At 35.2% G+C, this 26,451-nt stretch overlaps 1 protein-coding gene across 2 annotated transcripts; it reads right to left on the bottom strand.

Annotated features, from left to right (window-relative positions):
* Window positions 1-4,735: 4,735 nt before the first annotated feature.
* Window positions 4,736-21,254, bottom strand: LOC132613870 (protein TONSOKU). Of its 2 annotated transcripts, none has more exons than XM_060328153.1 (19): window positions 20,820-21,254; window positions 16,826-17,623; window positions 15,777-15,953; window positions 15,487-15,578; window positions 14,607-14,705; window positions 13,919-14,430; window positions 13,796-13,839; window positions 13,451-13,699; window positions 13,014-13,161; window positions 12,389-12,508; window positions 10,113-10,216; window positions 8,956-9,079; window positions 8,676-8,788; window positions 7,714-7,825; window positions 7,383-7,487; window positions 7,220-7,286; window positions 6,991-7,111; window positions 6,529-6,699; window positions 4,736-5,495 (listed from the first exon to the last, which is right to left on the bottom strand). In XM_060328153.1, exons 1-19 carry the CDS (start codon window positions 21,096-21,098, stop codon window positions 4,827-4,829), a joined length of 4,104 nt encoding a protein of 1,367 aa, XP_060184136.1. In that variant the 5' UTR covers window positions 21,099-21,254; the 3' UTR covers window positions 4,736-4,826. The 2 variants fall into 2 exon arrangements, with proteins under 2 accessions (XP_060184136.1, XP_060184137.1); XM_060328154.1 differs by having other exon boundaries at window positions 10,113-10,213; window positions 20,820-21,253.
* Between the last annotated feature and the right edge of the window lie 5,197 nt (window positions 21,255-26,451).

A 26,451-nucleotide genomic window follows, 5' to 3' on the forward strand; every position in this document is an offset into this window, starting at 1 on the left:
GATAAAATAATCCCAACTATGATGGGACGAGGTGGGATATCCCATGATTAATTTTGGGCTTCATTTTATACTCTATTTGGTACAAGATATAAAGTTATCCTGAGATAAATCTATACCTTGTACCAAATAAAGTATAAAATTAATGACAAACTTAATACTGGGATATCCCACCTTATCCCGCATACCAAACGATACCTAAAGGTATTAATGTACAAAGCTAGTATATGTTATTTAATGAGATAAGAATCAAAAATACACCCCAACTATCACTTTTTTTTTAGTTTCATACCTAAACTATCAGAAGGTTAAGAAAACTACCTAAACTATCATTATTTAGTTTGCAAAACACACCTCAAATTATTCTTGAATGACATGTGATCTACACTCTCCATTTTATATAAAAATGTTGCCAAGTGTTGTCCACGTAGATAAATAATGTCACAATGGCTCCTACATGGAAATTAAAAAAAAAACTATTTGTTTTTAAAAAAATACTGAAAAATAATGATTTTTGTAAAAAAAAAATATCAAAAATTATAGAAAAATAAATAGTATAAAAAATGGAAAAGTTATTTTTGTTAAAAAAAAAAAAATAAGAAAACGATTTAGTTTTCACATTTAAAAAAAAAATCAACTTTTCCATTTTTTAAATCATTTTTTTTTCTGATTTTCTAAAATTTTTTACAATTTTTTTTTAAATCCAGATTTTATTTTTTTATAAAAAAAAGCTGATTTTTTTTTAAAAAGGGAGTTTTTTTTTTAAAAAAAATGTATACAGTTTTTTTAATAAAAAAACTATTTTTTAATTTTCATGTAGGTGGCACCATAGCATTACTTATGCCATGTGGATACCTTTTTTGAGAAAATTTCAGCTTCACTTGCCTTTTATAGAGTGAGTTCACACATTTAATTCATGTGTGTTTTGCAAACTAGATAGTAATAGTTTAGGTAGTTTTCTTAATCTTATGATAGTTTAGATATAAAACAAAAAAAATGATAGCTAGAATGTGTTTTTGACTCTTATCTCTTATTTAATTTGTTAATGCATAAATTTTATAAATGAATATTAGCGGATAATTTTTGTCATCCCGTTTGGGGTAGTCTTGTAAAACTCCCATTTTTATATGCACTTTAGACCACACGTTTAATTACAGGGACAGTTGGACTCCAAACAGATAGTACTACAAAACTCATTAATAATGTCAAATCAAACATGTCTCAATCCTAAATTAAACTTCAATGCCAACTAAATCCAATCAAATACTTAAGACTTTACAATTTTTACATCAAATCAAAGAACTGCAACACTCTTATTCGTACAAATCAACCAAATACCTGCATTTCACTTTAATCCAAAAAGATCTACTCTCTCCGTTCCAATTTATATGATATTATTTGACTAGACACGAAATTTAAGAAAAATAATGAAGACTTTTGAAATTTGTGACCTAAAATAAGCTTTAAATAAATGTGTGAATATAAATCATCTCATAAAATTAAATTATTTTTAAATATAGAAAAGCGACTTTTTTTTTTAGATAAACTAAAAGGGAACGTGTGCGACATAAATTCGAACAAAGGGAGTATTCAACCTTTCCTTTTTATGGGCTCTGTTATGTGGGCCAAGATTTGACATTTGACGGAAAGGCTTATGCTTCTATGGGCCCATTTCTTACTTCTATGAGGCCCAAAAACAGTCTAAACCATGCGTGATGATTACTTCCTTTCTCACTTTTACCTTATTCTCTTTTAATGTTTGTTATTATCACCCCTTTAAATTATCATAATGTTACATTATGGTTGTTACTGTTAATTGTCTATACTTTTCTGCCATCATTTATCTTAATTTATTACTTCATTTTTTGGTGATTATGGAATTGTATTTGCATATCAATTATGGAAGCAATATTGGATTTGGCGGTGCAATTACTAAACACCAATTGGATTCATTATTCAAAATTTTCACGCGTGAATTTTTTTGTTTTTGCTTGTATACTTAAAAATATTCTTTCAAATAAATGATTGTCAAGAAATAGTCAATCAAATACCTCGTGTATGTGAGCATGTGTGTTTGTGTGTGTAAGAGAAGCTTGTCAACAACTCAATTTTTTGAAAAAAGGAAAATCATATCTACAAACAAAATAGACCTTTAACCTAATATTTAAAAAGGAATTCTAACCAAAGTTTGAATCATGACACACTTGAATTTCCCATACTAAAAGCTACTCCCACTTTCCCAAAAAAGATTATATTCCTTGCCTTTTTAGTCTATCCTAAAAAGATTGTTTCCTTTCTATATTTAGAAATAATTTAACTTTATGAGATGATTTACAGCCACACAAATATCTAATGCTTGTTTTGGACCACACATTTTAAAAGTCTTCTTTTATTTCTTAAACTTTGTGCCAAGTCAAAAGAGGACAATCTTTTTGGGGCGGAGGAAGTATTAATTAGATTGTCATCTTAGAAGAATGTCATAAATGGTTTCATTTGATGTTTTTCAAAACAATTTAAATTGATAAAAATGGGTTGAGTTAACAAATGAGCAAGTTATTACCCGCCCAAAGATTACATGTGCTGAAATCGACTAGGTCAAAGTGAGCTAAACAATTTGTCATAGTATAAAATTCGCTTGATAGCAATATCACATATACATTTCAATCTCGAATTTTCAATTACGAAAGAAATTAGATAGTTGGTATTCATTAAATTAATATTTGCTTATAAGTAACATGATATTTTTAATCCATCGACAGGAATGGTGTCATTTGGTTCTCTTTGGGATGATAAATGAAACCGGATCAACTCTTATCAACTGATTTTTTTTATAAGTTATTTATTTACGAAACAAAACAAATAAAAATCTTTATTCTTTATATATGACATAGCAAATAGAGAAACATTTTTCATTAGAAAAAAAATTAACAAATTTTTTCATGAGTCAATTTGAGCTACATATTAAATCCAAATCAACCTACTTTTTAGATGGTTGAATTTGATTTATAATAGGCGCATCGGCTAATTTTGTCACCCCAAAGAATTATAATAGAAAAGTAAGCTAGATTCAATCCGATATAATTATTCGAACCTTATTTTCAGATATTCGACTTTTATCCGTGTTAATTAACAACGTTAGTTTGATATATCATTTGTAATTTGCACATGTAAAAGCATATCATGTATAGGGTATCTAAGAATTGTATTTATGAATATAATATGTTTATCTTTGGTAGTTTGGTGATATGACGGCAAACTACTTGAGAGGGGAGAGGAGAAAATTATAGCTTGCTTTAAGTCATTAAAAGTAAAGTTGGTTATGGGGGAATATTATGATGGTAAGTCAAGAAGAGGAAAAAGGTATATTTCTTACTTTTAAGAGTTTGATTATTTTAAACTAAAGTTTGGGGGGTAAACAAAATTTTCAGAAAAGTATCTATCTAATATCTGTTTGTTTAATTCTCACCCCATCCAATCAATTACTCCACAAATAGTTGCATAATACCCAATCACCGTGATTTTAGGGCTTGCAAATGTGGCTCGGGCAGCTTTACATTAGAAAGTTAAGGTTATTATAATTTTACGATTCATTTTATTCTTCTTTTTTACAACTTTACAAAGGAAAGTTAGAGCTTAAATTTAGATCTTAACCAAAATTGCATATTTTTTTAAGGGTCATATAACTTTACATTAGAAATTTAGGGTCTGGGGTTTTAGAATTTACATTACCAATATTAGGGGCTAGGGTTTATAGAATCTTGCATTAGAAAGTTTAGGGTTATTCAAGTTTAGATTACAAAGTTTAGGTTTTAAGAAGTTAGAGTTTAGGGCTGTAAAATTTTACATTAGAAAGTTTTAGCATTTTAAAGCAAGGATCGTTTCGTATGCTGGACAAACATAAATAGTTCTGGAATAAAAATTAGTACTGCCTTAGGGTTATATAACTTTACATTAGTAAGTTCATGAACGGATTTAGGATTATAGTAATCCTAATAGGTGTTTACATGAATTAATGGTCTAAATATTTTGAAACCACCACGATAATCAGATCATTTGAGACTTGTTCTCTATAACTTTCTAAATCAAGTTGTTTCTAAACTCCATCAAACACTAAATAAAGTGGTAAAACTTGAGGCGTTGTAATTGGGGACGGAGATCACAGAGCTATCCTTTGACATTCTTTTGCCAGGAAATTACACCGAGTAAATAGGTCAATTTTTTATTTTTTTTTTGGTTTACATATATTATATGTTAAACTCCCTTGGGTTCTTCGTGTGTCTATTTCCTTAGTAAAAACTCTAACAACGCCACAGGTTATAATTGCCATGTCAATGCTTTTATGCCCATATTTTCATCTAATATTGGTGATACATTAACCTAGCACTTTTATGTTACAGTTAGTTTATCCATATTGACACTTACACGCAGAATATGAGGACTTACTAAGGCAGGTTAAATGGATCAGTCGAACCAAGTCCATGGCAGGCCCACTCAAACCTCCCGGCCTTTGTTAAGATATTTTTTGCCAAACTGATTTAGAAGGTTCAATAAATTTATTAATGAAGTTTCAATTCTGGTGATTTTCTCTTCTTTTTTTTTTAATTTGAATTATTGACAACTGTTGAATTAGGCCTTGGGCATATTGTGGTCTCTTCACTGCTTTCACGTTTTCTTTCAATTTTAGCAACAGCAAAGCAAAAGCTATGTACACTTTTTATAAGTTAAATTTCACTATCGGTTAGTAAATTTTGAGAGGCTTCCAATTTGGTCTATGGTAATATCACAATTTTTTACATGGTAATGTAACAAAAAGAAGGTATCTGTATAACTTAAATCCTTCTGCAGCAAGGCTTCAGATGGCAACACTTGACTCCCTCCACTGACAAATGAATCGTATTATCCTCAATGTGTCCCCGAGACGAGCCACTTCTTGAACTAGATGTCCACGCAGTATACAAATTTTCAGCTAGCTGTTTCGTGAACCCGTTATCACTAAGATCTAACAGTTGCAAGTGCTTTGCCAATTGAATAGCAGCTGAAAGCTCTTGAATGTAGTCAGATTCTAAGTTAGAATGGCTCTTTAAGGAAGTGCCACTACAACTCTGATTCGTAGCTCGTTCTATAGCATCCACCTCCACTTGCTCATCTTCACTATCAGGAGCTTCAAGCAGATTATTATCTGTATTCATTGTACATAACTCTTCTTGATAACCTTCTTTAGCATTAGCTGCAGACCCCTCCGACGTATGGTCTAAATGGTTAGCATCTGTTTGGAAGACATTCGAGTATTTATTGAGAGAGCATGGATCATGTAGCAAAGCATGAATTTCGTCTCGATCTGCATTTTCAGCCATGTTGAGCTCTTCCAGATAATAGTTGTCTGATAATCCTTTAAGTATCCAAAGAATGCCAAGAAGTCCCAGTTGACATTTCTGTAATAGCAGGACTCTGAAACAACACCGAGGATTACTCACTGCTGCCGCCAATGCCCTGCCACCCTGCATTCATACTTCACTCTTTAAATTTTTCAAATTGCAATAATCAGAGCATCGTAGTGGAGTTTTCCAGATTAACTGATCCAAAGCATATTTATTGAGAACTCTCCCATACTGGGGTAGGGTGAAGGAGCATAAAGATTTTCATGACATGCACATTGTCAGAAGTCAAGAGAATTAATCCAGCTATATGTTAGAATATTATAGATCTATTCTATGTCTTAGGTTTATTAGTAGAGCATATTACTATAAATTCTGCCAAATTAGAATATCAATAATTAAAGTAATTTTTTCTTACTCAATGGTTCTTATTTCAGGTAGTCTAAACTTATTTCCGATAGCGTAAACTCCCGTTTAAGGAGCCTCTTGTACATAGAGACCTAAGTAGTTTCTGCCTACTAACAGGAAGCCTTATACCGCCTTCCCAACCAATGGTCATCCTTCTTTACAATTTACTTGATCATTCCTTTTTGGTGATTGTCTTAGTAGTCCACTCTTCTTTCAGATGAAAATTATGGCATCATTGTGTTCACTATTCTGGTCTTCTCCATCCAACCTCTGAACTACCGTGATATTTTATTATTAAAGCATTATATGATAACTCATAGTCGTTTGGTGGACAATTTGGATAGAAAGAAACAACAGAATTTTTTAAGGCAAACATAGCAACATTCATTGCCTTAAACAAAGTTGTATTTCTTTGCTAGCTTTTTGGTGCAACATTGCCATTGTAAATTAAGTAGATTCCATGCTAGATATGGTTGAGGCCTTGCACTCTTTGTAACTTTTAACGCACCATCTTAGTGCTTTTTTTTCCAGTTATATAATATCATTACTTATCAGGGGGGGAAAAAGAGATCACTGCTTGGCAACTCTGAAAAAGTTTACACACAAAAGGCGCAAAGGTTGTTGCATGTCCTATTAGGTTCGACTCACTTCACTCCTTGTTAGGTAACATTTTTGAAGAACTACAAAGTACACAAGACAAGCAAGGAACTAAAGCATGAATATTAAAGAGAGAGAGAGAGAGACAAACCTCTTGCTTGAGCTGATTACCCCCAAGGTCAAGCTCAACTATGCTATTAAATACAGAAACTTCTGCATTTAATCTGACAATGCAGTAAGGTGTCAGACCACAAGATGAAACGTCAAGCTTCAGTTCTTGACTTTCTGTGGACAATGATTGCATCAACTTTAACATTCCATCCTGCAGAGACATTCCAAGTGTTATCAACTTTAATTAAAGAAAAAAAGAGCACCTTGTGCACGAGGCACCCCGCGATCACACTGGGTGCGGAAAAGAACAGCACCCTAAGAGGCCTTATGTAGGAAGCCTGCCCCGACACAAATGTCAATGGTTGATTCCACGGCTCAAACCGTGACCTATAGCTCACACAGAAACAACTTTACCGTTGCTCCGAGACTCCCCATCATTTTAATTAAGACCACATAAAAAAATTTAAAAAGAAAAGAGAAAGAAAGAAGATGAGCCACTTACTGGTCCTATAGTAGTGCTTCCAAGCAGTAGCCCAGACAAGCAAGAGCTCTTGATAAGTTGGCAAAGACTTTCTATTACAGCCTTGCTTAGCTTTATTCCCTTTAAACTAAGCTCTTGAAATCTGCAATAGGAAATACTAGATCATGCACTTCGCAATACTGGAACCAATCTTGAAATTTTACTATGTAAAAAGAGGAATTAAGCAATTCAACGAAGTTCAAGGACTTGCCTCTTTAAGTCTGTAAGAGTAACCAATAGATTTATCACGGCATTTGCAGCTATTGAGTGGTTGTGTCCTATACAATGAAAGATTGAGACAAATAAGTAATGCATAGAAAAGGAAACATTCTTGCAAACTATCATTCAGACAGTCGATTATATCTTATAAGTACCTAAAGAAAGATGTGTAAGCGCTGATCCAGAAGTCAGTGAGTCAGCAACCTTTTGAATTGTTCTGGATGTGATTGAACACTGCTCGATATTTAAACTATAAAGAGCTGCAGAAGAAAGCTATGTGAGAATAAGTTGAAAAATGTTGCAACTGGAAGAGCCAGTAATGAGCCGCTAAATAAGGAGCCTACTCAATGTCTTGCAAGTTTTAAGCTAATCAACTACTACTTCAACTCATGCAGAATACGAAGCTACAGCGTACTCTCTTCATGAAAAGCAACTAGATGATAGCTTGAATCTTGTTTTAATATAAAAGAGCAAGAATCTCCATACCTTTGCAATTCTGCAAGATAGTTGAAAGATATGATGCACATGCATCAGTTAAACGGTTCCCAGATATGTTGAGTACTTCCAATCGGGCGTATAGAACATGGCATTCACAAATCTGCAAATTAGTACAATCAGATAGGACCCACTGGAGCAATTCAGAATGTTGTCTTTCATTAGCTCAACTGCGAACAAGAGAAAAGACCACAAAAACGTGGTAAATTGATGATCTCAAATCACGAGAGTGATTTTACTGTCTCACTTAGGATACGATTAAGTTATCTGAGGTTCATAACCATTGATAAAGCAGTTTAGGTTCTCTACCTGAGTTCTAAATCTATCTGCACGACTAACATTATCATCATTCCATGTTTTTCTGTCATTTGAGGCATAAAAGACCATTTACCTGAATTGCCATAGAAGTTTCTCATGAGAGATAATTCAGAATCTATCCATATTCTGAAACTTCTATAAATGATTCAGGATCAATTTCAAGCTAAACGTCATGTCTCAAAAACAGATAATGGCGAAGAATATTTCAATTTTAAATCTTGCCGTTACTAATAATACTCTAAAAGCACTCAGGTGTTTTTCTGTTTACATGTTCACGATGTTTTTCTGTTTACATGTTCACTCTCATCAAGATTCAATCCAATATCCTAATCTTTGTAACATGTAAACAAAATGCTTGTTGGAAGTTTGCCTAGAAGAAAGGCGAGCTCTAAAATGTCAAACTCTTCCGATATGTTCATGGAGTTGGAAGTTAGTATTTCAAGCTACAAAAGATGTCATAATTTTTTGACTTGTGTAACCAGCAAATGCTATTTTAATCGCTGCCCTCAAAGCATGATATTTCAAGCATGAAAATGGCTGTGTTGTGCACAATTCATGAGTACATTATTCATCACACTTATGGAAGAGGCAAAGAAAAGTCATATTTCAAAGTTCTAAGAATCATTTAGTAAAACCTGGAACAAAGCAGTTGAACCAAGTCGATTGCAGTGCAAATCCAAGGTCAAACCACCATAATTTTGCCCTGATGAGGTGAATACTCGCTTAAGCTTCTCCATTGTTCCATTTCCTGGTACATTGCCAAGATCAGAAAAAGGAATAGCAAAAAGGTAAACCTATATTTCACAGAAATGATAATGGCTAGGAATCAAGCAATTTGATGATCATAAATAGCAAGTTGGGATGTGAGCTTTTCTGAAGCAATATGAAGAAAGATGTTGACCATATGTTTCTTACCTAACAGGTTGTGAGAAAGGTCTAAGACAGCAAAAGTTTTGTGTACATAGAGGGCATTGATTAATGGTGCCACTGATATATCTTGCAGTTCGCAATCAGACACCACGATTTCATCCTCCGACACCTAGTAAACATATATCAAAAGAAGCAATCAGACTAATGATTAGGGGGTTCTGCAAACACATTCTTTTTATTGCTCTGTTTCAAAGATGATTGCTAAAATTGCTTCTATTCTCCTTCAAAAAAATCATGTGAAGTCCCTCACTTTAAGATATTAACAATATGGTAGGGATATTGGAACAGCCAAAACATCAATAATATTTTTCACTTGAATGATAATGAGTATCCCATTTATTAGCAAACTGCAAGACGTGTGTCATTTGGTATTTGAGTGAGCGGGAGAGAGAAATAGGACACCTCATTAGAAATCTTTAGAAAAACTATCCTGTCTTCCACAAATTTCAACAACTATTTTAGATATTTTTCAAAATAACGTGTGTTTATTTTCTTTGTATCAAACATTTTTTGGATGAGAACAAATAAACGGTACATATTTTGTGCACATCCTAATGAAGACCAGCAATGACAATTGATCTGATAAAGAGAAATTCATAGGATATATGATGCATTCAGTCAACCAATTACCAATAAATAAAAAAGAAGAAAGTTGAGCAGCAGTATAAAAAGTTAGATGGATAAATCAAAACAGTTAAAGATCAATCTAGTTGTTCCTTGCCTGGTTTACAATTTTGACCAAGAGTACTGCATCATGGCTATTAGATAAAGCAGAGTAGAGTATGGAGAAAAGTGACTAGTAGAAGAGAACTAGGTTTTGTGCTAATTTACAAAATCATGCTACGAGAAGACGTCCAACTCTATCCTTGAAATCTGATTAGGGAGAAGTGAATCACTTTTTGTATACTCCCTCACATCATGGTGTAATTTTTGTTGACGATGAATAAAATGCAGAAAAAAAAATAGAAAAAAAAAAAAAAAAAAAGATGTCCGATTCACAAAACCTTTAGTTCTGAGATGTTTATATCAACTCCTTGACAAGCTACTAACTTGTTAGTGAATATGAACGCTCCACAAAATCTCTGAGATCTTAGAAACAAAGCTAAGGTATTCTTGGCAATGTAATGAAATCTATATCTTACCTCTTGATTGTACAGCATCTTAAGGACCTTCAAGATTGGTGGCTGAGACAGCTCCTCGCAGCAATCAATGTACAGTTTCATGAGATGTTTTGGAACCCATACTGCTGACGACAAAGTTGAAGCCTTATAATATGGGATATATAAATGTCATGGCTTTGTATATTCGAAATCTGAAAATAGCCAAGTTTTTTTTCCCCCCCAAACCAACTCTCAACAAGACATCATCTTTCAAGAGATCAAGTCCTTTTTCTTGTTTACAGAGTTAAATTTCTTCCCTAGTTGCTGAAAATTCTTAAGACTTGGCATATCCATTATAGTTATTTGCGTTAATTCCATAGCAATCTCAAGAGCAGGGAAAGCAAATATCTCTTGTAGGAAAGAGTTCATTCATGTGTTTCAAACCAATATAATATTATACATTTCCAGCTACCTAAAAGCTATATTTGGCATCACGAAGGCTGCCACCTGAGATGATGACCAAGTCCTTGTCAGCTACCTAAAAGCGATATTTGGCATCACGAAGGCTGCCACAGTGAGATGATGACCAAGTCTTGGTCAGCATTGACTGTTTGATTGCACAAACTTCACTATATGGAAAAGGACAACTTTAGTTTATGCTTACTACTTTGAAAATGATTTGTGGTCAACCCAAATCTTCCTTCATTTCTCCACCAAAAGATGTTGATTGGATGAACAGAAGGTAGAAAAAGAGAGATAAAGATGAAATTATATGTACACGCCACCATCTTAATGCTCCTTCCAATTGTCGCTACAAAATGTATACTTTGGAACCTCCACGATTGAATTTGGAAAGCTTTAAATTCAAATATAAAGCCAACGACTGACGTACCAAAAAAGTTTCTGATTTCTAAGTATTTTGAGTACAAGTTTAATGAAAGCACATCGATCTTGATACATGTGCATGAATTCTATGTTCTGCATAAACATAGGTTGATCGTTTATATTCTCTAATTTTATGTTAGACAGAAATTGTTCAGACATATAATTAGTGAAGTTTGGACTTCAAATTTAGGTTTAATTGCATGATAGTTTATTGCCTATAAGATAGGCTATGATCTTCTGAATATATGACTGTCATGGCTTTAAAGGAAAAGACACGTCCTTTCAAATTCCATCATTCCATGTCAGTCAACCTATAGAACTCCTATGTTCCTAACTGTGCTAATGATAAATTATTGTTGTGGCACAGGATGGTATTGTTATGTTTACAGATGCTGGTTTACAATTGGAAAAAAAGGATGGCAAGCATTGGATTGGCGGCTATGGATAGTTGGGGTCATTTGCGCCCCAATTCAATTTGTTGAGAAGGCCATCATCGCTGAAACACTAGCAATTCATGAGGCTTTGGAATAGTTATACAGAATGGCCGGTCAAAGGTTCATATCTTATTAGATGCAAAAAATGTAGTGGATATGATACTGAAGATGATGGAATGCTCATGGGAGATGCTACATCTGAAGATACTTGGAAATTGATGAGTTCCTTTGAAGAGAATGTGTTAGCTCACAATTTAGCTAAGTTTTCTATTTCGTTGTTACATAGGATTACTTGGGCTTTTGCTTTTCCAGGCTGGATTGTAAGTGATGGTGTTGCATCTTTTGACTCTTTAATAAAGTAGAGTTGTTTGTTGAAAAAGAAAACCTATAAAACTCTAGTGACTAGTCCCCCCACTAGTCATTCAATTTTTCTGTGTGCACTAGAAAATGTGTAGCAGGGAAGTAAAGAAAAGGAATTGAAGTGTTCCAACCCATCTATATCAGCATCTCCAATTAATAGATAAGTTGGAGCCTTGGAGGTATTGACACTTGAAGAGAACACATACTTCATTATGTCCACTTTCTTTCCGCGTCAGGGGTGAAATTACAAATCTTCCTGATAGTTCCAGGGTGATCTCCTCCAACCCCCCCACCCCCCGAATTTTTCCCATCAATTAGACAAGTACGTCTTCTTGAATAAGATCATCAGTTCTTTTCCCCATTCTCAATTTCTCACTCGATTCTTGAATAAAAAATACCGCTTCTACACCACTTTCCTAAAATTTCATCAATCAGGCTATCACTGATTTCAAGTCATCTTTGTATCCTGAATAACTTTTGCATTTACAGCTTTAGGGATTTAGAAACGCACTAGAGGTTACTCTTTTGACGAGGAAGCTACTAGCGATTTGAAAAGTAGCAATAAAGATATATATAAAAACAAAACTAAAGGACAGGAGAATGAGAATATGAGTAAGGAACAAATCGGAAGAAACATACCGTCAATTGTAACGTCAATGTATGCCTTCCCAGCCATATTATCATTTCGGAGATTAACTGCTTCAACTGATTCTATAACTCTTCCTTCATGCATCATATGTTGGATGACCGGCACTAGGCCTATGAAGAAACTAATCTATATCAGATGATTGACATGTGATGCCAAGACAAACTAAAATACAAACTTATCCAGAGATTGTCTGCATTTCACAGTAGTTTCATACAAATACATTCAAAGAAACGGATGGAGCAGATCACTTGAACTCTTTCTGCAACACAGGATCAACCTTTATCAAGGTTCCTTAAAAATTTTCTGATAACAAAGTATATGAAAATTCTGCTTCTTTGCTGCTCTATGGCATTTTAGAAAAATCTTAGTAGTTCTCATACTGATAAATGATAATAGGAGCAGCCGCGGCAGTAGCATTAAGAACAATAATAAAGGTTTTTGGGTGCCTTAATGTTGTATTCAAAATGCTCATTTTGCAAAGCACTGAAACATTCATGAGTTGCAATAGCTATGTCTTCTTGTTCTTCAGTGAATACTAGCTTATGCCTCGTGAAAAGTAATAAAACAACAATTTAAGAAGGTGAGACTAACTACAAACTGAAACTTAGTCCCTACCTTCAGATCTCTCCTCGGCTCGGAGCTGTAAATAGTACAAGCATGCTACCTCAACCTTCATCTGCTCTAAGCTGAGCGACGTCCCAGCATTACCTGAATCCCATTTTACATGTACTACATTGTTGCCAATTCTGAAGAGAATATGTTGCTGTTAAACACATCAAGCAAGAGAGATTGTCAATAATTGCAGTGTAATAACAGTATTGCAAAAAATATGATAATGCTTGACAATGTCTCCTATAATGAACCAAAAAGATCCAATTTTGTACATGTGATGGGTCAATGGCGTAATTATCTTATTGCACATTATGCCTAAAGTTTGACATATCACTAACTTACGGTGAAAACAAAAACATATAAACTGACTTGGGGTTTAACTTCCTGTATCAATAAAAGTGACCAGTAACATAATATATTAAGGCCTAATTTACACTCACACAATGTTCACCACAAGCATGCAGAGTGAGATCAGAAATATTATTGCCAGAAACATCTGCATCCAATTCTCTGCCACAAGCTCCGAAACTAAACTTTGGAGCAGACCCTTTTGTGCTTGAATATGTTAAATCCTTGTCGTCCCGTAAACCTAACTCAGGAGTCCTAGACTTGTCGGAGCAAGTACTTTCTTCAAGATTAATTGGGGTACAAGCACTGACGCCACATCCTGAACCAACTGGTGAAACTTCCTGCAAGACAATCAACTTTCTTGTTAATGATAACCACTAAATCAAACTCTTCAGAAGGAAGCTATCTCTTCAAATTATTGTAAAAGTTTTGAATACCTTCAATCCATGTGATGGACTACAGTGATGTTTTCTGTCTTTAACTGCAAATTTACCCAAATACTGGTCAGTGTTCTATTTCTTACATGATATAAACTTACTAGTAGCTGCAGACCAACTCACACTCATCAGAAGTAGCAACAGTTTCCACAGAACACTTGTGAGAGGTTCTTCTTGAGCAATGACTCATTTCACCCTCTAGAGGAGTAGAAATAATCCTGCTGGAGCTGTATACATCCTCATTTTCTTCATCATCAGAGAGAACAAGACGGACACGTTTACGACTAACTGCTTGACTACCAGCAGGTCTCAACATGCTTGGGGACAAAGAATCAGGTAGCTCAGGAGAAGCAATAGTTGTTTCTGCATAAGCTGATTTCAGCTTAGCTAGATTCTTAGTGGGACGAACTAGTGATATCAAAGGCAGATCCTCTGATTCATCTTCGCTGCCATTAGATTTTGATTTCTTGAAACCAAATTTAGTTGTCTTTGGTGAAATGCTATCATATGATGTGATTGGTGATTGGCCGCCAACTTCTGTTTCACTTTCAGAACAGCAGTCCCCTGCAACGTATCGTGCTTCAAGATCTCCAATTTTTGACTGCTTGAGTTTGTCAATTGACAACTGCAACCTCCTGTAATGTTTCATCCTTATTACTGACACAGCAATATATACACACAAACACACACACAAGCGCCCTAATGACCAGTGATATTCAACATGAAAACTATGCACAAGACAAAAAGATCTAGATGTTACATATTTCTGATGGACCAAAGTCCAATGACTTAGTGAGTAAAAGCATTTTACCTGGCCTCTTCCACGTTATCAAACCTGATCATCTGGCTATAGTGCATATTTTCTAGAGCAGACAACTGAATCGAGGGCTTTTTTGCCTGAATAGCAATCCTGCAAAATGATAATATAGCTGGCAGATATTCTTGATCAAAAAAAAAAATGGCAGATACTAAAAGGACAAAGTATTCATGAATTAGTTTGTTAACCATTCTTTGTTCTAGAATCTTTAGCTTTTCTCTTGCAGCTTTTCACTTTGTCTGTTTCTCAAGTAAAGCTAATTGTATGCCATCAAGTCAGCACACAGAAACGGAAAATAGGGAAAAAGACATAGTGTCCATATAAATTTTAACACACCCTGCATCCCAAATCATAGTCTTAGTTTGACTAGGGAGATATTAAAAATAGAGTTGAAATTATATGGTAGCTTAGAGGAAAGTGGATATATAGGTTTGATATATTTTAGGGATGGAAGAAGTGCACACAAATTTTGAAGAAGTATTAATGAAGGAATGTTTAACAGAGAAAAGAGGTTTCCATTGGAGATGTGTTGAAAAGGAAAGTAAGATATTCTCACTGGGACAATGGAATATGAATAAAATGAACAGAATATATGATCTACTTAATGGATGCATCATTTTAGTTGGGTATCCATGTTGATACAGGAAACATTCGCATGAGAGAGAGAGAGAGAGACCCACACACACAGAGATTTTACTGAGGAAGTACATTAAGAACACAACGTATCAAGCTTTTGACACTATTTTAACCCCGCATGAGATATTTAGTTCCAGTCGGGTGGCATCTAAACTCTTGCAGCCAAGCACATTTGACTTGTATGATGGATACCACTCATTCAGCACAAGATTGAGATAGTAACAATAAAGATGGGTACCTGTAACCCTCTTCAAAAGCTGCCAAAGCACCTCCCCAATTACCATTAGAATCCAATACATTTCCAATATTGATCTTTGCTAGTGCTTGTCCCTGAAATCACTATAAATGTGTTAAAGAGAAGACTAAAAACTATCCAAAGAGAGATATAAATTAGTCAATTTTTGCGGATATTCCAGTTTTCAACAAGTCCCAAGTGCACACATCCCAATACATAGTATCTCAGGCACCTTTAATGAATAAAAATGAATGTGAGATTGTAGATATGTTTGTTAAGCATAACAAAATTACCTCCAAATTTCCAATTGATATGTATGTGTCCAAGCTCTTGTTGTACCATTTAAGAGCTTTGTCAAACTCCCTAAGCTTCTGGTGTGATTCTCCAATGGCTAGAAATGAGTCGCTTAATTTCTCTTTGTCACAGAGTTCACTTGCTATCTGCTTCTTCTTTTTGGCATATGTACGATGCTAACCACAAGAATGAAGGTACCAAATTACACAATTCCAATTTGTTAGATGAATACAACCAGTCAGACGGGAAAAAATATTGTTGTCACACTCCATCAAGAGACTCCTCTGATTAACGCCATGCATTCAAAGTTAAAATGAAAAGAAAACGAAGAAGTAGATGCAATGAGGTAAACTAGTTCCAAGCATGAGTAGGAACTCTAAGCTCCAGTCTTTAGACCACACAGGCATCCGCTCTTTTTGAAGCCATCACAAAATATTTAGATTTTTTTTTTTTTTTTTGAAATGGTAAAGGTATTAAAATAAAGGTACCAAGAAGGTACAGAAGTACAGGACTCTAGAAAGAGCAACATATACTTAATTACATCAATTATGCAACTACTTCCTTACTCCTAACATTTCTAGAAAAATCATAAACTGCTCCATACTAACATTTAGAATTTTTACACTCCGAGGTCCAGAAAAGAGATGAAAAAAAAAAAAGAAATGGTGCTTCCAAACCAAATCAGACCTCACTTCCTGAATGTACCTCAATCTATTGAGATAGATAAAAAGTTACTGTTTGGGATTTTGGAAATTAAATCAGCTCCTTTTGGCCAAAGAAACACATTGAAACGACTGCCACTGACTAATCTTTCTTAGAAATTGATTAAGCAATAAATATGGATATGCGTGTAAAAAGAAGGATTAATAGAGCAGAGGAGGTACTGACTGACACAAGCTCATCATGCGAAAGACCTTTTTTTTTGTTGCCGAGACAGAATCAGGTATAGAAGCATGATATGGGATGATGAATACAAATCATGAAAATATGTTAGCAAGTTAACTGGTAGTTGGAATAAAAGCAAGAAGGCATGAAGAGAAATACGTACTCTTTTCCATGCAAAGATTGCACTAGATTTCTCAATTAGACGATCAAGTAATGAATTTTGCTGCAGCAGGCACTTCCTCTCACCCTCTGTTCCTCTAGCTATTTCCATTTCCCTTGCAAGCTTTTTGAGATTTTGTTCTCCTGTCTTTATTTCATCCATTACCTTGCATGCCTGTTTCACTACTTCAATGTTTTGATTAGCTTGACTAATCAAAGCATCTTCATCTTCCATGGACTTGGCCAGTTTTAGAGCACGTTCATAACATTGCATGGCCTCATCATACTTTTGAACCCTGTAATGCAACTCCCCAAGATTTATATATCCCTTTGCTTCCCCTTGACAGTGCCCTATCCTATGACAAATGGTAATATCTTTCTCAATGTGCTCCCGTGCTTTATCCCAATTTCTTAGCTCGGTGTAAACATTTCCAAGGTTATGATGGAGCCTGCTACGCCCATCATCATCCTCACTTACCTCTTCTTCATCAGAGATCTCTAATCCTTTACTGAGAATTTTTTCGGCTTCTTCCAAGTTATCAAGATCAACTTCAAGCATACCAATGTTGTTATAGGCATCAATGTATTCCTTCACAAAAGAATGTCTGCTTGAATGTAAATTCTTCTTGAGAGTTTTAGCAAGATCCAGTGACAGTTTGAAATACTTTCTAGCATTACGAACTGAATCATGGTCATCCTCCGACTTCACAAATATTTCATGATATGTTCTTCCTAGTTGAGTGCTAGCTCTTTGCTGCTCAACAAGGTCATTTTCATCCTTGGCAAGCTCTAAATGCTTTTTCTGTAACATACAAACAATAAGTATTGACGACAAACAAAAGAAACAATTGCGCTGCAAACATAATTGTCGGAAACTTGACGTTTTATGTGAAGAGTAATACAAAACCAGAATTAGGTTTATTAAAAGAAAAAGGGGGCAAAGGTCAAGACCAGAAGAAGAAAAAAAAACTAGAGATTTTCTTTTCCTGGGAAAATATATAGAAATAGTTTATAAGTCATTTTAGTTTGATGACAGCACGAAGAAATACAATGCTCAATCAACGAAGAGCTAATTTCACTCTAAGATTTATCTTTCTCAATAAATGTATTAGGTCTGGAATTTTCCATCCAAACAGCAGATTTATGAGAGTAAGCACGAGGGATTCACCAAATATGAATATATCGGAGAGACATGAGAGAAATCAGTCCGGCATTCCACAAGCACGAGCAGAGCACCATATGCATATCAAGAGAACAAAATTGGATGTCTAAGGAAGCAACAATGTTGCCAGATGATAAACTGAAAAGATTCAAATAATTCCAATAGCATCTTGAAATCCTAAAATATGTCAGACATAGAGTGACAGAAAATCAAGTTCCGAGTCAAATTTATAAGGCCTCCAACCAAACAGGAAAAGAACGTGATAAAACAAATCAGCACCAACCATACGTTAAAATATGGTTAATGTAATGTTTCCACTAGTTATACTGAAAAATGTGAACTCCTCTGTTGGATCTCCAGCGGCTAGTATAACCAATATTAAGGAAACAAGAAAATAATCCTTTCACTAAGTAACCAAAAGACATTATGACTTAAGCCCACTGAAATGTCATTAGCAATACAAACTATAACGTCTACAACGTACAATCCATTAAAGCATAATGCACCACCGTTAGTGCAATGTTTTAATTGAAGAGTTAGATAAGTTCCATGCACAATAAAAATAAAGTAATTTTCAAAGTCATTCTTTTCAATAGACAATTGATGATTAACATGTTGTTACATGTATTATTGCAATATGTCCCTTGAGCCGAGGGTCTTTCGGAAACAGCCGCCCTACCTTTCAAGGTGGGGGTTAGGTCTGCGTACACTTTACCCTCCCCAGACCCCACATGGTGGGATTATACTGGGCTTGTTGTTGTTGTTCTTTTCAATAGACAATAACTTGATGCAAACTGACACATCTAGCGTACTAAAAAATGAAAATTAGCATAAAAGTTGGATCTAAACCCGTACTTTGATAGGATTTGACCCTGAGACCAACTGTACAACCAGCAACTCCATCTTGGGTTCCCCTACCTATGCCTTTACTCTCGACTATTTGAATTGTGTTTATTAACTCATCTATAGATATATCACGATTATGTATTTAACATTTCATCCCTATAAAGATATGGCACTTGGGCCTAACTTAACCCCAAAAGCTATCTCATAAGGGGAGGATTGCCCAGGTCCATATAAGTCAATTACCAGTCCATTCCCCAACCAATGTGGGAATCCAACACCCCTTCACGCCCAGGCCTAACTTGAGCGTGGACAATATAACATGGGGGTCCAGACAAGGACGCACCTAGCTCTGATACCATGTAAAGATATGACACTTGGATCTAACTCAGCCCCAAAATCTAGCTCATGAGATGAGGATTGCCCAAGTGCATATAAACCCCAACCAATGTGGGAGTATCCACTCTAACAATCCCAACAACCCAAATATTCTTATGTGGCTTGCAGCTAATGCATTTGTTTCTAATTAATAGGAGGAGTCCCAAAGCAACCAATTAGACATCTATGTAGATAATCATGCTTGGCAATGTTTTTTCTAATGAAAATTACATTTTTTTCTACAATGACAACATAATACCCAGTGTAATCCCACAAATGAGGTCTGGGAGGGTGGTGTGTACACAGCCTTACCCTTAACTTGTGAAGGTAGAGAGGTTGTTCGGATGGACCCTCGGCTCAAGTAAAGCATGTCAAAATAAGTATGAAAAACAGTAGTGAAAAGGCCATGTTGAAAATAATAGAGAAAAGAACAATAGCAAAAAATTTACTTTTGTTTCTAATTAGTCTAAACTTTGTGTGACGTTAAAATATTTGCACAATCACCTCATTGCAAATTCAACTACCGGTAACTGTCTACGTGGTTAAATTGGTTTTTTGGCCCATTAATGTTTTAGTTTTATGTCTAATCTCACAAGACATCTTTACTTTTACACGTAAAAGATCTGAAAATAAAACGTAACATCTTTGCAGGATCATTTTATTCTATTTAAATTAAAAATGTTATATTCAACCTTTTTTTTTTTGTTTTGAAACTGGTAATGTTAGTTATGTTCAACCATTTCCTCGGTAAATTTAGACTGGTAATCTAAGAAAATAAGCTAAATAACTTGCTACAACCAGCTAAGCTAAGCTATTAAAATTCTTTACATATATAATTTAATTTAAACTCATCATTTAAGTAGTCTAAGTGGCCTTTTGGCCATGAATATTTTTTATTTTTCCGAAGTTGAATTCCTGAAATCATGTTTGGTGATAAAATTCCGAAACTTTCCGAAATTTGGAAAACATCAAAAATTTGTTTCCACCTTTTCACTCTAAATCACTCACAAAAAATAAAAAACAACTCCAATTTGTATTCATAACCAAAAACAACTCCAATGTTCAAATACCATTCTTCACTTTGCAAACAAAAACTACTTTTTTTCAAATACCCACGATCTTCATGGCCAAACGTGCCCTAAGAATGCTACGCAAATTTTACCTAGAAAGTGAGGGCGTGTTTATAGTCCTGAAGGCGGAAATAGACTTCGCCAAGGGATCGACATAAAATAGGATCTTTGAAGGGTAATGGTTGTGTTCAACCATTTCCTATGTAAGTTTAGACTGGTAACCTAAAAATAAGCTAAATAACTTGCTACATTCAGCTAAGCTACACTGTTAAAATTCTTTACACAGTCAGTGTATATAATTTACTCCCTCCAACCCAATTTAAGTGTTTTAGTTTGACTGGACACAAAGTTAAAAGACACTTGTGAATCTTGTGGTCGTAAATTAAAGATGTGTGCAATGTACTTTCAATCTTGTGGTTTTAAATCTATCATTTATGATATTTGAATTATCAGCTTACTAAATACAAAAAAAGTTACTCAGACCAAAAAGTAAAGTAAAAAGACTTAATTGGACCGGAGGGAGTAATCACTAGGCCAATTATTACCTGGAAAGTGAGGGCATGTTTATAGTCGTGAAGGCGAAGATAGACTTCGCCAAGCGATTGACAGGACGGAAGAAGCTGCTTCTCGTGCAAGTAATTAAGGGAGATTTCGTAGTCAATTCTCAGCCAACGAAGTGCCTCTACATACTCTCCTCGGTTCTTCAAGATATCGCCAATCACATTTGCCCATCTCGCTTCCTCCGAACGGTTCCCTTCTGCTTTCGCGCTTTTGTATGCTCTTTTTGCTTCTATCAGCTGATTCTGGCTATCGTTCTTCCCCATTCGATTTTTTTTTTTGGGGGGCGGGGATTTTAGGGCTTTTTGGTTTTGCTCTTATCTGAGCTGAACTTCTTTTTTCTCTCTCTTTAATAAAATGGCGGGGTTTTGGGTTTTATTTTGGGATTGGAGTTCGCGCCAAAATGGTTGCCAACTTACAAGTCAAAACCGAGACTATCTCTTCAACTGCAAACTACAAAGATCCCACGAATTTTGTAGAAGAAAAATGGTTTTCGCCCCCAATTTTACTTTAAAAATTAAACTTTCTTCTCAATTTTGAATAATAATCATTCTTCTCTCTTTATTCTAATAGATTTTTTTAAATTTCTATTTTACTCTTACATTGTCAACTTGTCTTCTTTTCTTTTATTTCTTTAAAACCATGATTTTTTTTAATATATGTAACAAATTTCCTATAAAAAAATAAATATTATTTTTGAGACGGAAAAGGAAAAGTGAGAAATACTAGTTAAGTATATAATTTAATGTCGTTCGATAATGAAATAAATGACAATAAATAAATAATTTTTTTAAAATAATGATCAAAACTCTGATATCTATTTATACAAGTAAAAATAACCGGTAATAATAACTTTATAAATATATTTTAATGCAAGTAATACAAAATAATAAATAAAATAGAGGTATATTCCATAACAAATTTCTAAAAGATTATCTATTTATATTATAAATGACTTTTAAATTATAATTTAAAATATTCCACTAATGACAACCAAAGCTCGTTTATATACTGACAATAGAGAATAAGAGAGAAGTGAAACTTAAATTTACATATACATATATATGTAAAAATAACAGGTACACACATGCATGTACATACATAATATACTTAATCCATGTAATACTAAAATGTCAAACATAAAAAGTAACATTAGATTTTGTGATAAATTTATAAAAGGATTAGTCTACTTATAATATGAATTTAAATAAAAATTTATACATATCTAGGTTAATATATATATATATATATATATATATATATATATATATATATATATATATATATATATATATATATATATATATATATATAAAGGTACTTAAACAATTGATCTTATTTGTGGCCACTCTGCCTTTCATGCTTGCAAAAAAGAAACTTGAGTTTGAGTCACCCAACTTCAGCCACTGAACTCTGGACTTTTGCCTCCAGATACTCTCCTCAATGTTTGTCCATTTCTCAAATTCAGCTCTCGCTAGCTTCTCCTCGGGCACGAGGTGCTGGTGTTGTCCATCAGCTATAAGCAGATGAATATCAGTGAGCTTTTTCCTTAAAGCATCGATTTTCTCTTCTATCCCTTGAAATTCTTGTTTCCTCAGCATTTTTAAACCACTCTTAACGTGCATGAGTTTGCTCCAGACTTGCTTTAACGTGGGTTGATATAGATTCCTGGTCCAACAACCTCTTGCAGCCTCTTTGAAACCTTTATGATCAGCCATGTAGTTGTAGAACTTGAAAGGTTTATGATGAACCATTCTTTGCTCGACTATGGACAGGCTAAGAGGGGAATGATCCGAGAACAGAGGTTCCATGGCACTCACATTAGTTAGATATAGCTGCATCATCCAAGTTGAGTTTACCAGAGCCCTATCAACTTTGCTAGAGACAGTGCCATTGGTCCATGTGAATTCACACCCTGCAGTTTTCAATTCATTTAGGCCTGTGTTTTGAATAAAAAACCTGAAATCTCTAACTTCACTTTCTTGGACTTCTGCACCATTCACCCTATCATCAACCTCAGTAATGGCATTGTAGTCTCCCATGAGAACCCAGGGGCCTTGGGCACCAGCATGTATCTTTTCTAACTCCTCCCATAATGATTTCATTGTAGCAGCAGTGTGAAAACCATATATTGTTGTAAATAAGAATTGAATGGTTCCAACAGTTACCAAGCTATGTATGAATTGGTCTTGAGACTGAATTATTGTTACTGAGACTCTAGCAGGGTACTACAACAGCCAGATTCTGCCTTGGTCATTGCTATTATAGTTATCAGCCCATGTCCACCCTGGAAAAACTTTCTTCACTATTTTTGGTGCAAATTTTCTATTAACTCTATGCTAAATTATTGCTATTATGTGTACATTATTCTCCCTAACAAACTTTACCATCTCCCTTTGCTTATAAAGCTTATTAAAACCCCTCACATTCCATGTAACCAGCCTCATTGAGAAATATTGGGGGATTTTGGCTCTAAGTCTACCTCGGCAGTACTTGTTTGGCCGCCATCAATCTGCATAACAGGTCCCACATTACTCGGCTCTGTGTTGTTACTTACTTCACTCACACCCTTCTTTGTAACCACTGCATTGTTACTAGCTGGAAACATATGGCCCCTAGCAGTGATCCTCTGATGGATTTCAGGCCAGTCAACCCCATTTGGTGGGCGTGTAACACTAACTATCTGACCAGCCACCTTTCCTTGTTCATTCTTTGATTTCCATTCCTGCTTATTCTTTTGGCCTTGAGTTTTTGGACCAGCCTCTTTCTGTTTTGGTGCTTGTCCTGGTTCTTTGTTTTTTGGCAAAGGGGAACTCTCTTTTGGCTGAGTAGTATCCTTTATTTCCTGTGGCTCATTTATTCCAGGCTTTTGTTGTGGTGGTTTTAATCTATCTCTAGAGCAATCATGACCTAACTGACAGCATGTACCACAGTACAATGGTTTCCAATCGTATATGACAACTTGGTCAAACACCTTTCCATTTGGGTCTTGAACCTTAACCTTGCCTGGCAGTGGTCTTGTAATGTTCATTTCAACCAACACTCTCGCATAGGAAATCCTTTCAACGGCAGTGGTGCATTCATCAGCATACAAAGGGTTCCCTAAACCACTACTAATCCTGCTTAGTGTTTCCATTTCCCAACAATTTAGTGGTAGATTGGGATACTTTACCCACAGAGGTATTGTCTTAAGAACTTCTGCAGCAATATCAAAATCAGCAGACCATCTTATCAATGGTAGTTAATACCATCATCTTATCAATCAAGTGGAAATAGAAAAGGAAATATGTGCTTTCTATGGTAGTTTGTTGGGTTCTAAAGCAAGCTCTTTGCCAGCAATTGATCCAGGAGTTATGAAAATGGGAAATGTCCTGGATAGAGCAGATCAAATGAAACTTATTAGTCCTATAACTGTTGATGAGGTTTCGCATGCATTAAGTGACATTGATGACGGGAAAGCACATGGACATGACAGATTCAATGCTTATTTTTTTAGGAAGTCTTGGGAGATCACTGGTAAGAATATCACTGCTGTTGTTTTACTATTTTTCCAAAACCATGTCCTACCTACTGAAACAAACTGCACTTGTCACATTAATTCCAAAAGTCAAGAATCCAGTGTCAGTTAAAGAGTATAGGCCCATTTCTTGTTGTACTGTCGTATACAAACTTATCTCTAAGATTCTCACTAGAAGGTTACAGTGTGTCATGGAAAAACTGGTGGAAAATAATCAGACTGCCTTTGTTCCTGGGCTGCTAATCAGTGATAATATTATATTAAGCCATGAATTGGTCAAAGGCTATGGTAGGAAGAACAGCTCCCCAAGGTGTATGTTAAAGATCAACATGCAAAAAGCATACGATTCTGTGGAATGGCCCTTTCTAGAGCAAATTCTCATTAGCCTTAACTTCCCTGATCAGTTTGTCAAATGGATTATGGTATGTGTTTCTACTGTCAACTATGCTATTGTGATTAATGGGAAGCTATCACAGGCCTTCCTTGCTAAAAAAGGGTTAAGGCAAGGGGATCCTTTGTCCCCTTTCCTTTTTGTGCTATGTATGGAGTATCTAAATAGAGTATTGAAGCCTCTGGTACTGATCTTGATTTTAACCACCACCCTGAGTGTGCAAAAATGAATATTGTCCAACTTGGGTTTGCAGATGATCTACTCCTGTTTTGTAGGGGTGATGAATTGTCCATTTATAAAGTGTATGAGTGTTTCCTAAAGTTTTCAGCAGCATCTGGGCTAATAGCAAACACTAGCAAAAGTTCAATCTATTTTAGAGGGGTAGACATGATAACTCAGCAAGCTGTCTTGGATAAACTACAGTTCAGTAAAGAGGGTCTTTCTTTTAGATATTTGGGGGTGCCCCTAAGCACTAAAAGGCTATCTGTTATGCAATGTATGCCCTTGATTGATAAGATGATGGGAAGAGTCACTCACTGGACTTCAAAACTGCTAACATATGCTGGTAGATTGCAGCTTATTAAAACTGTTCTTTTTGCCATACAAACCTTCTGGACCTAAATTTTCATCCTTCCAAAAAAGGTTTTAAAAGCAGTGGAAACAATATGCAGAACATTCCTTTGGACAGGAGATACAGTTGCCTCAAAGAAGGCTTTGATAGCATGGGAGCAATTATGCTTACCCAAAGTAGCAGGTGGACTTTATATACTACATGCACAGACCTGGAATAAGGCTGCTGTCTGTAAGCTACTCTGGAATTTGTGTAGAAAGGCAGACAAATTATGGGTAAAGTGGGTACATGCATACTATATCAAGAATCAAAGTGTGTGGAACTATTTCCCACAACAGGCCTCATGGATGTTAAAAAAGATATTTAAAGCAACTAGGACTTTGGAGTTAGCAGGAATTGACAATGAAGAATTTACGGCTGCTCCCACCTTCTCCATTAAGCAAGTATACCTCAAGCTTAGAGGATGCCACCAGAAGGTATGTTGGAGAAGGTTTATTTGCAACAATCACGGCTCCCCAAAGTGGGTATTCATACTCTACCTAGCACTTAATAGAAGGCTTTACACTCGAGATAGACTAAAGAAATGAACAACCTCTATGTGGAACTGAACCGGAGATGATAGACCACCTGTTCTTTCAATGCTCCTTCTCTGCAGCAGTTTGGGAGAAACTACTGATGTGGCAAGGGTACCAAAGAAAGGCAATGGACTGGACAAACGAGGTGTTATGGATGTGCGCGCAGGTAAATGGAAAAGCTGCTCAATTTCAAGTATGTAGAATGGTGGTTGCTGGTAGTGTCTACATCCTATGGCAAGAAAGAAACAACAGAGTTTTTCAGTAGAAGGAGAGGACACCAAAGATATTAATTAGGATGATAGTGCAAGAGGTGATGGTTCGAGGAAGCTTGCAACCACGGTTAGCGTATAGAATGGCCCAACTGGACTACTATCCCATATAGAGATCTGTGGTTGTAATAAGTTGTTGAGCTAATATTGGACCAGGACCTTGGGACTTTGTCCATGTGCTTGGATTAAAACATTTTGAGCTCTGTACATACTTTCTTTTGGTTAATAAAAATCTTATTTACCAAAAAAAATATATAAAAAGGTATTACATAGATAGAGGATTGAAAATGTCAAGG

The sequence above is a fragment of the Lycium barbarum genome, chromosome 10 (assembly GCF_019175385.1).
Source record: "Lycium barbarum isolate Lr01 chromosome 10, ASM1917538v2, whole genome shotgun sequence".
NCBI lineage: Eukaryota > Viridiplantae > Streptophyta > Magnoliopsida > Solanales > Solanaceae > Lycium > Lycium barbarum.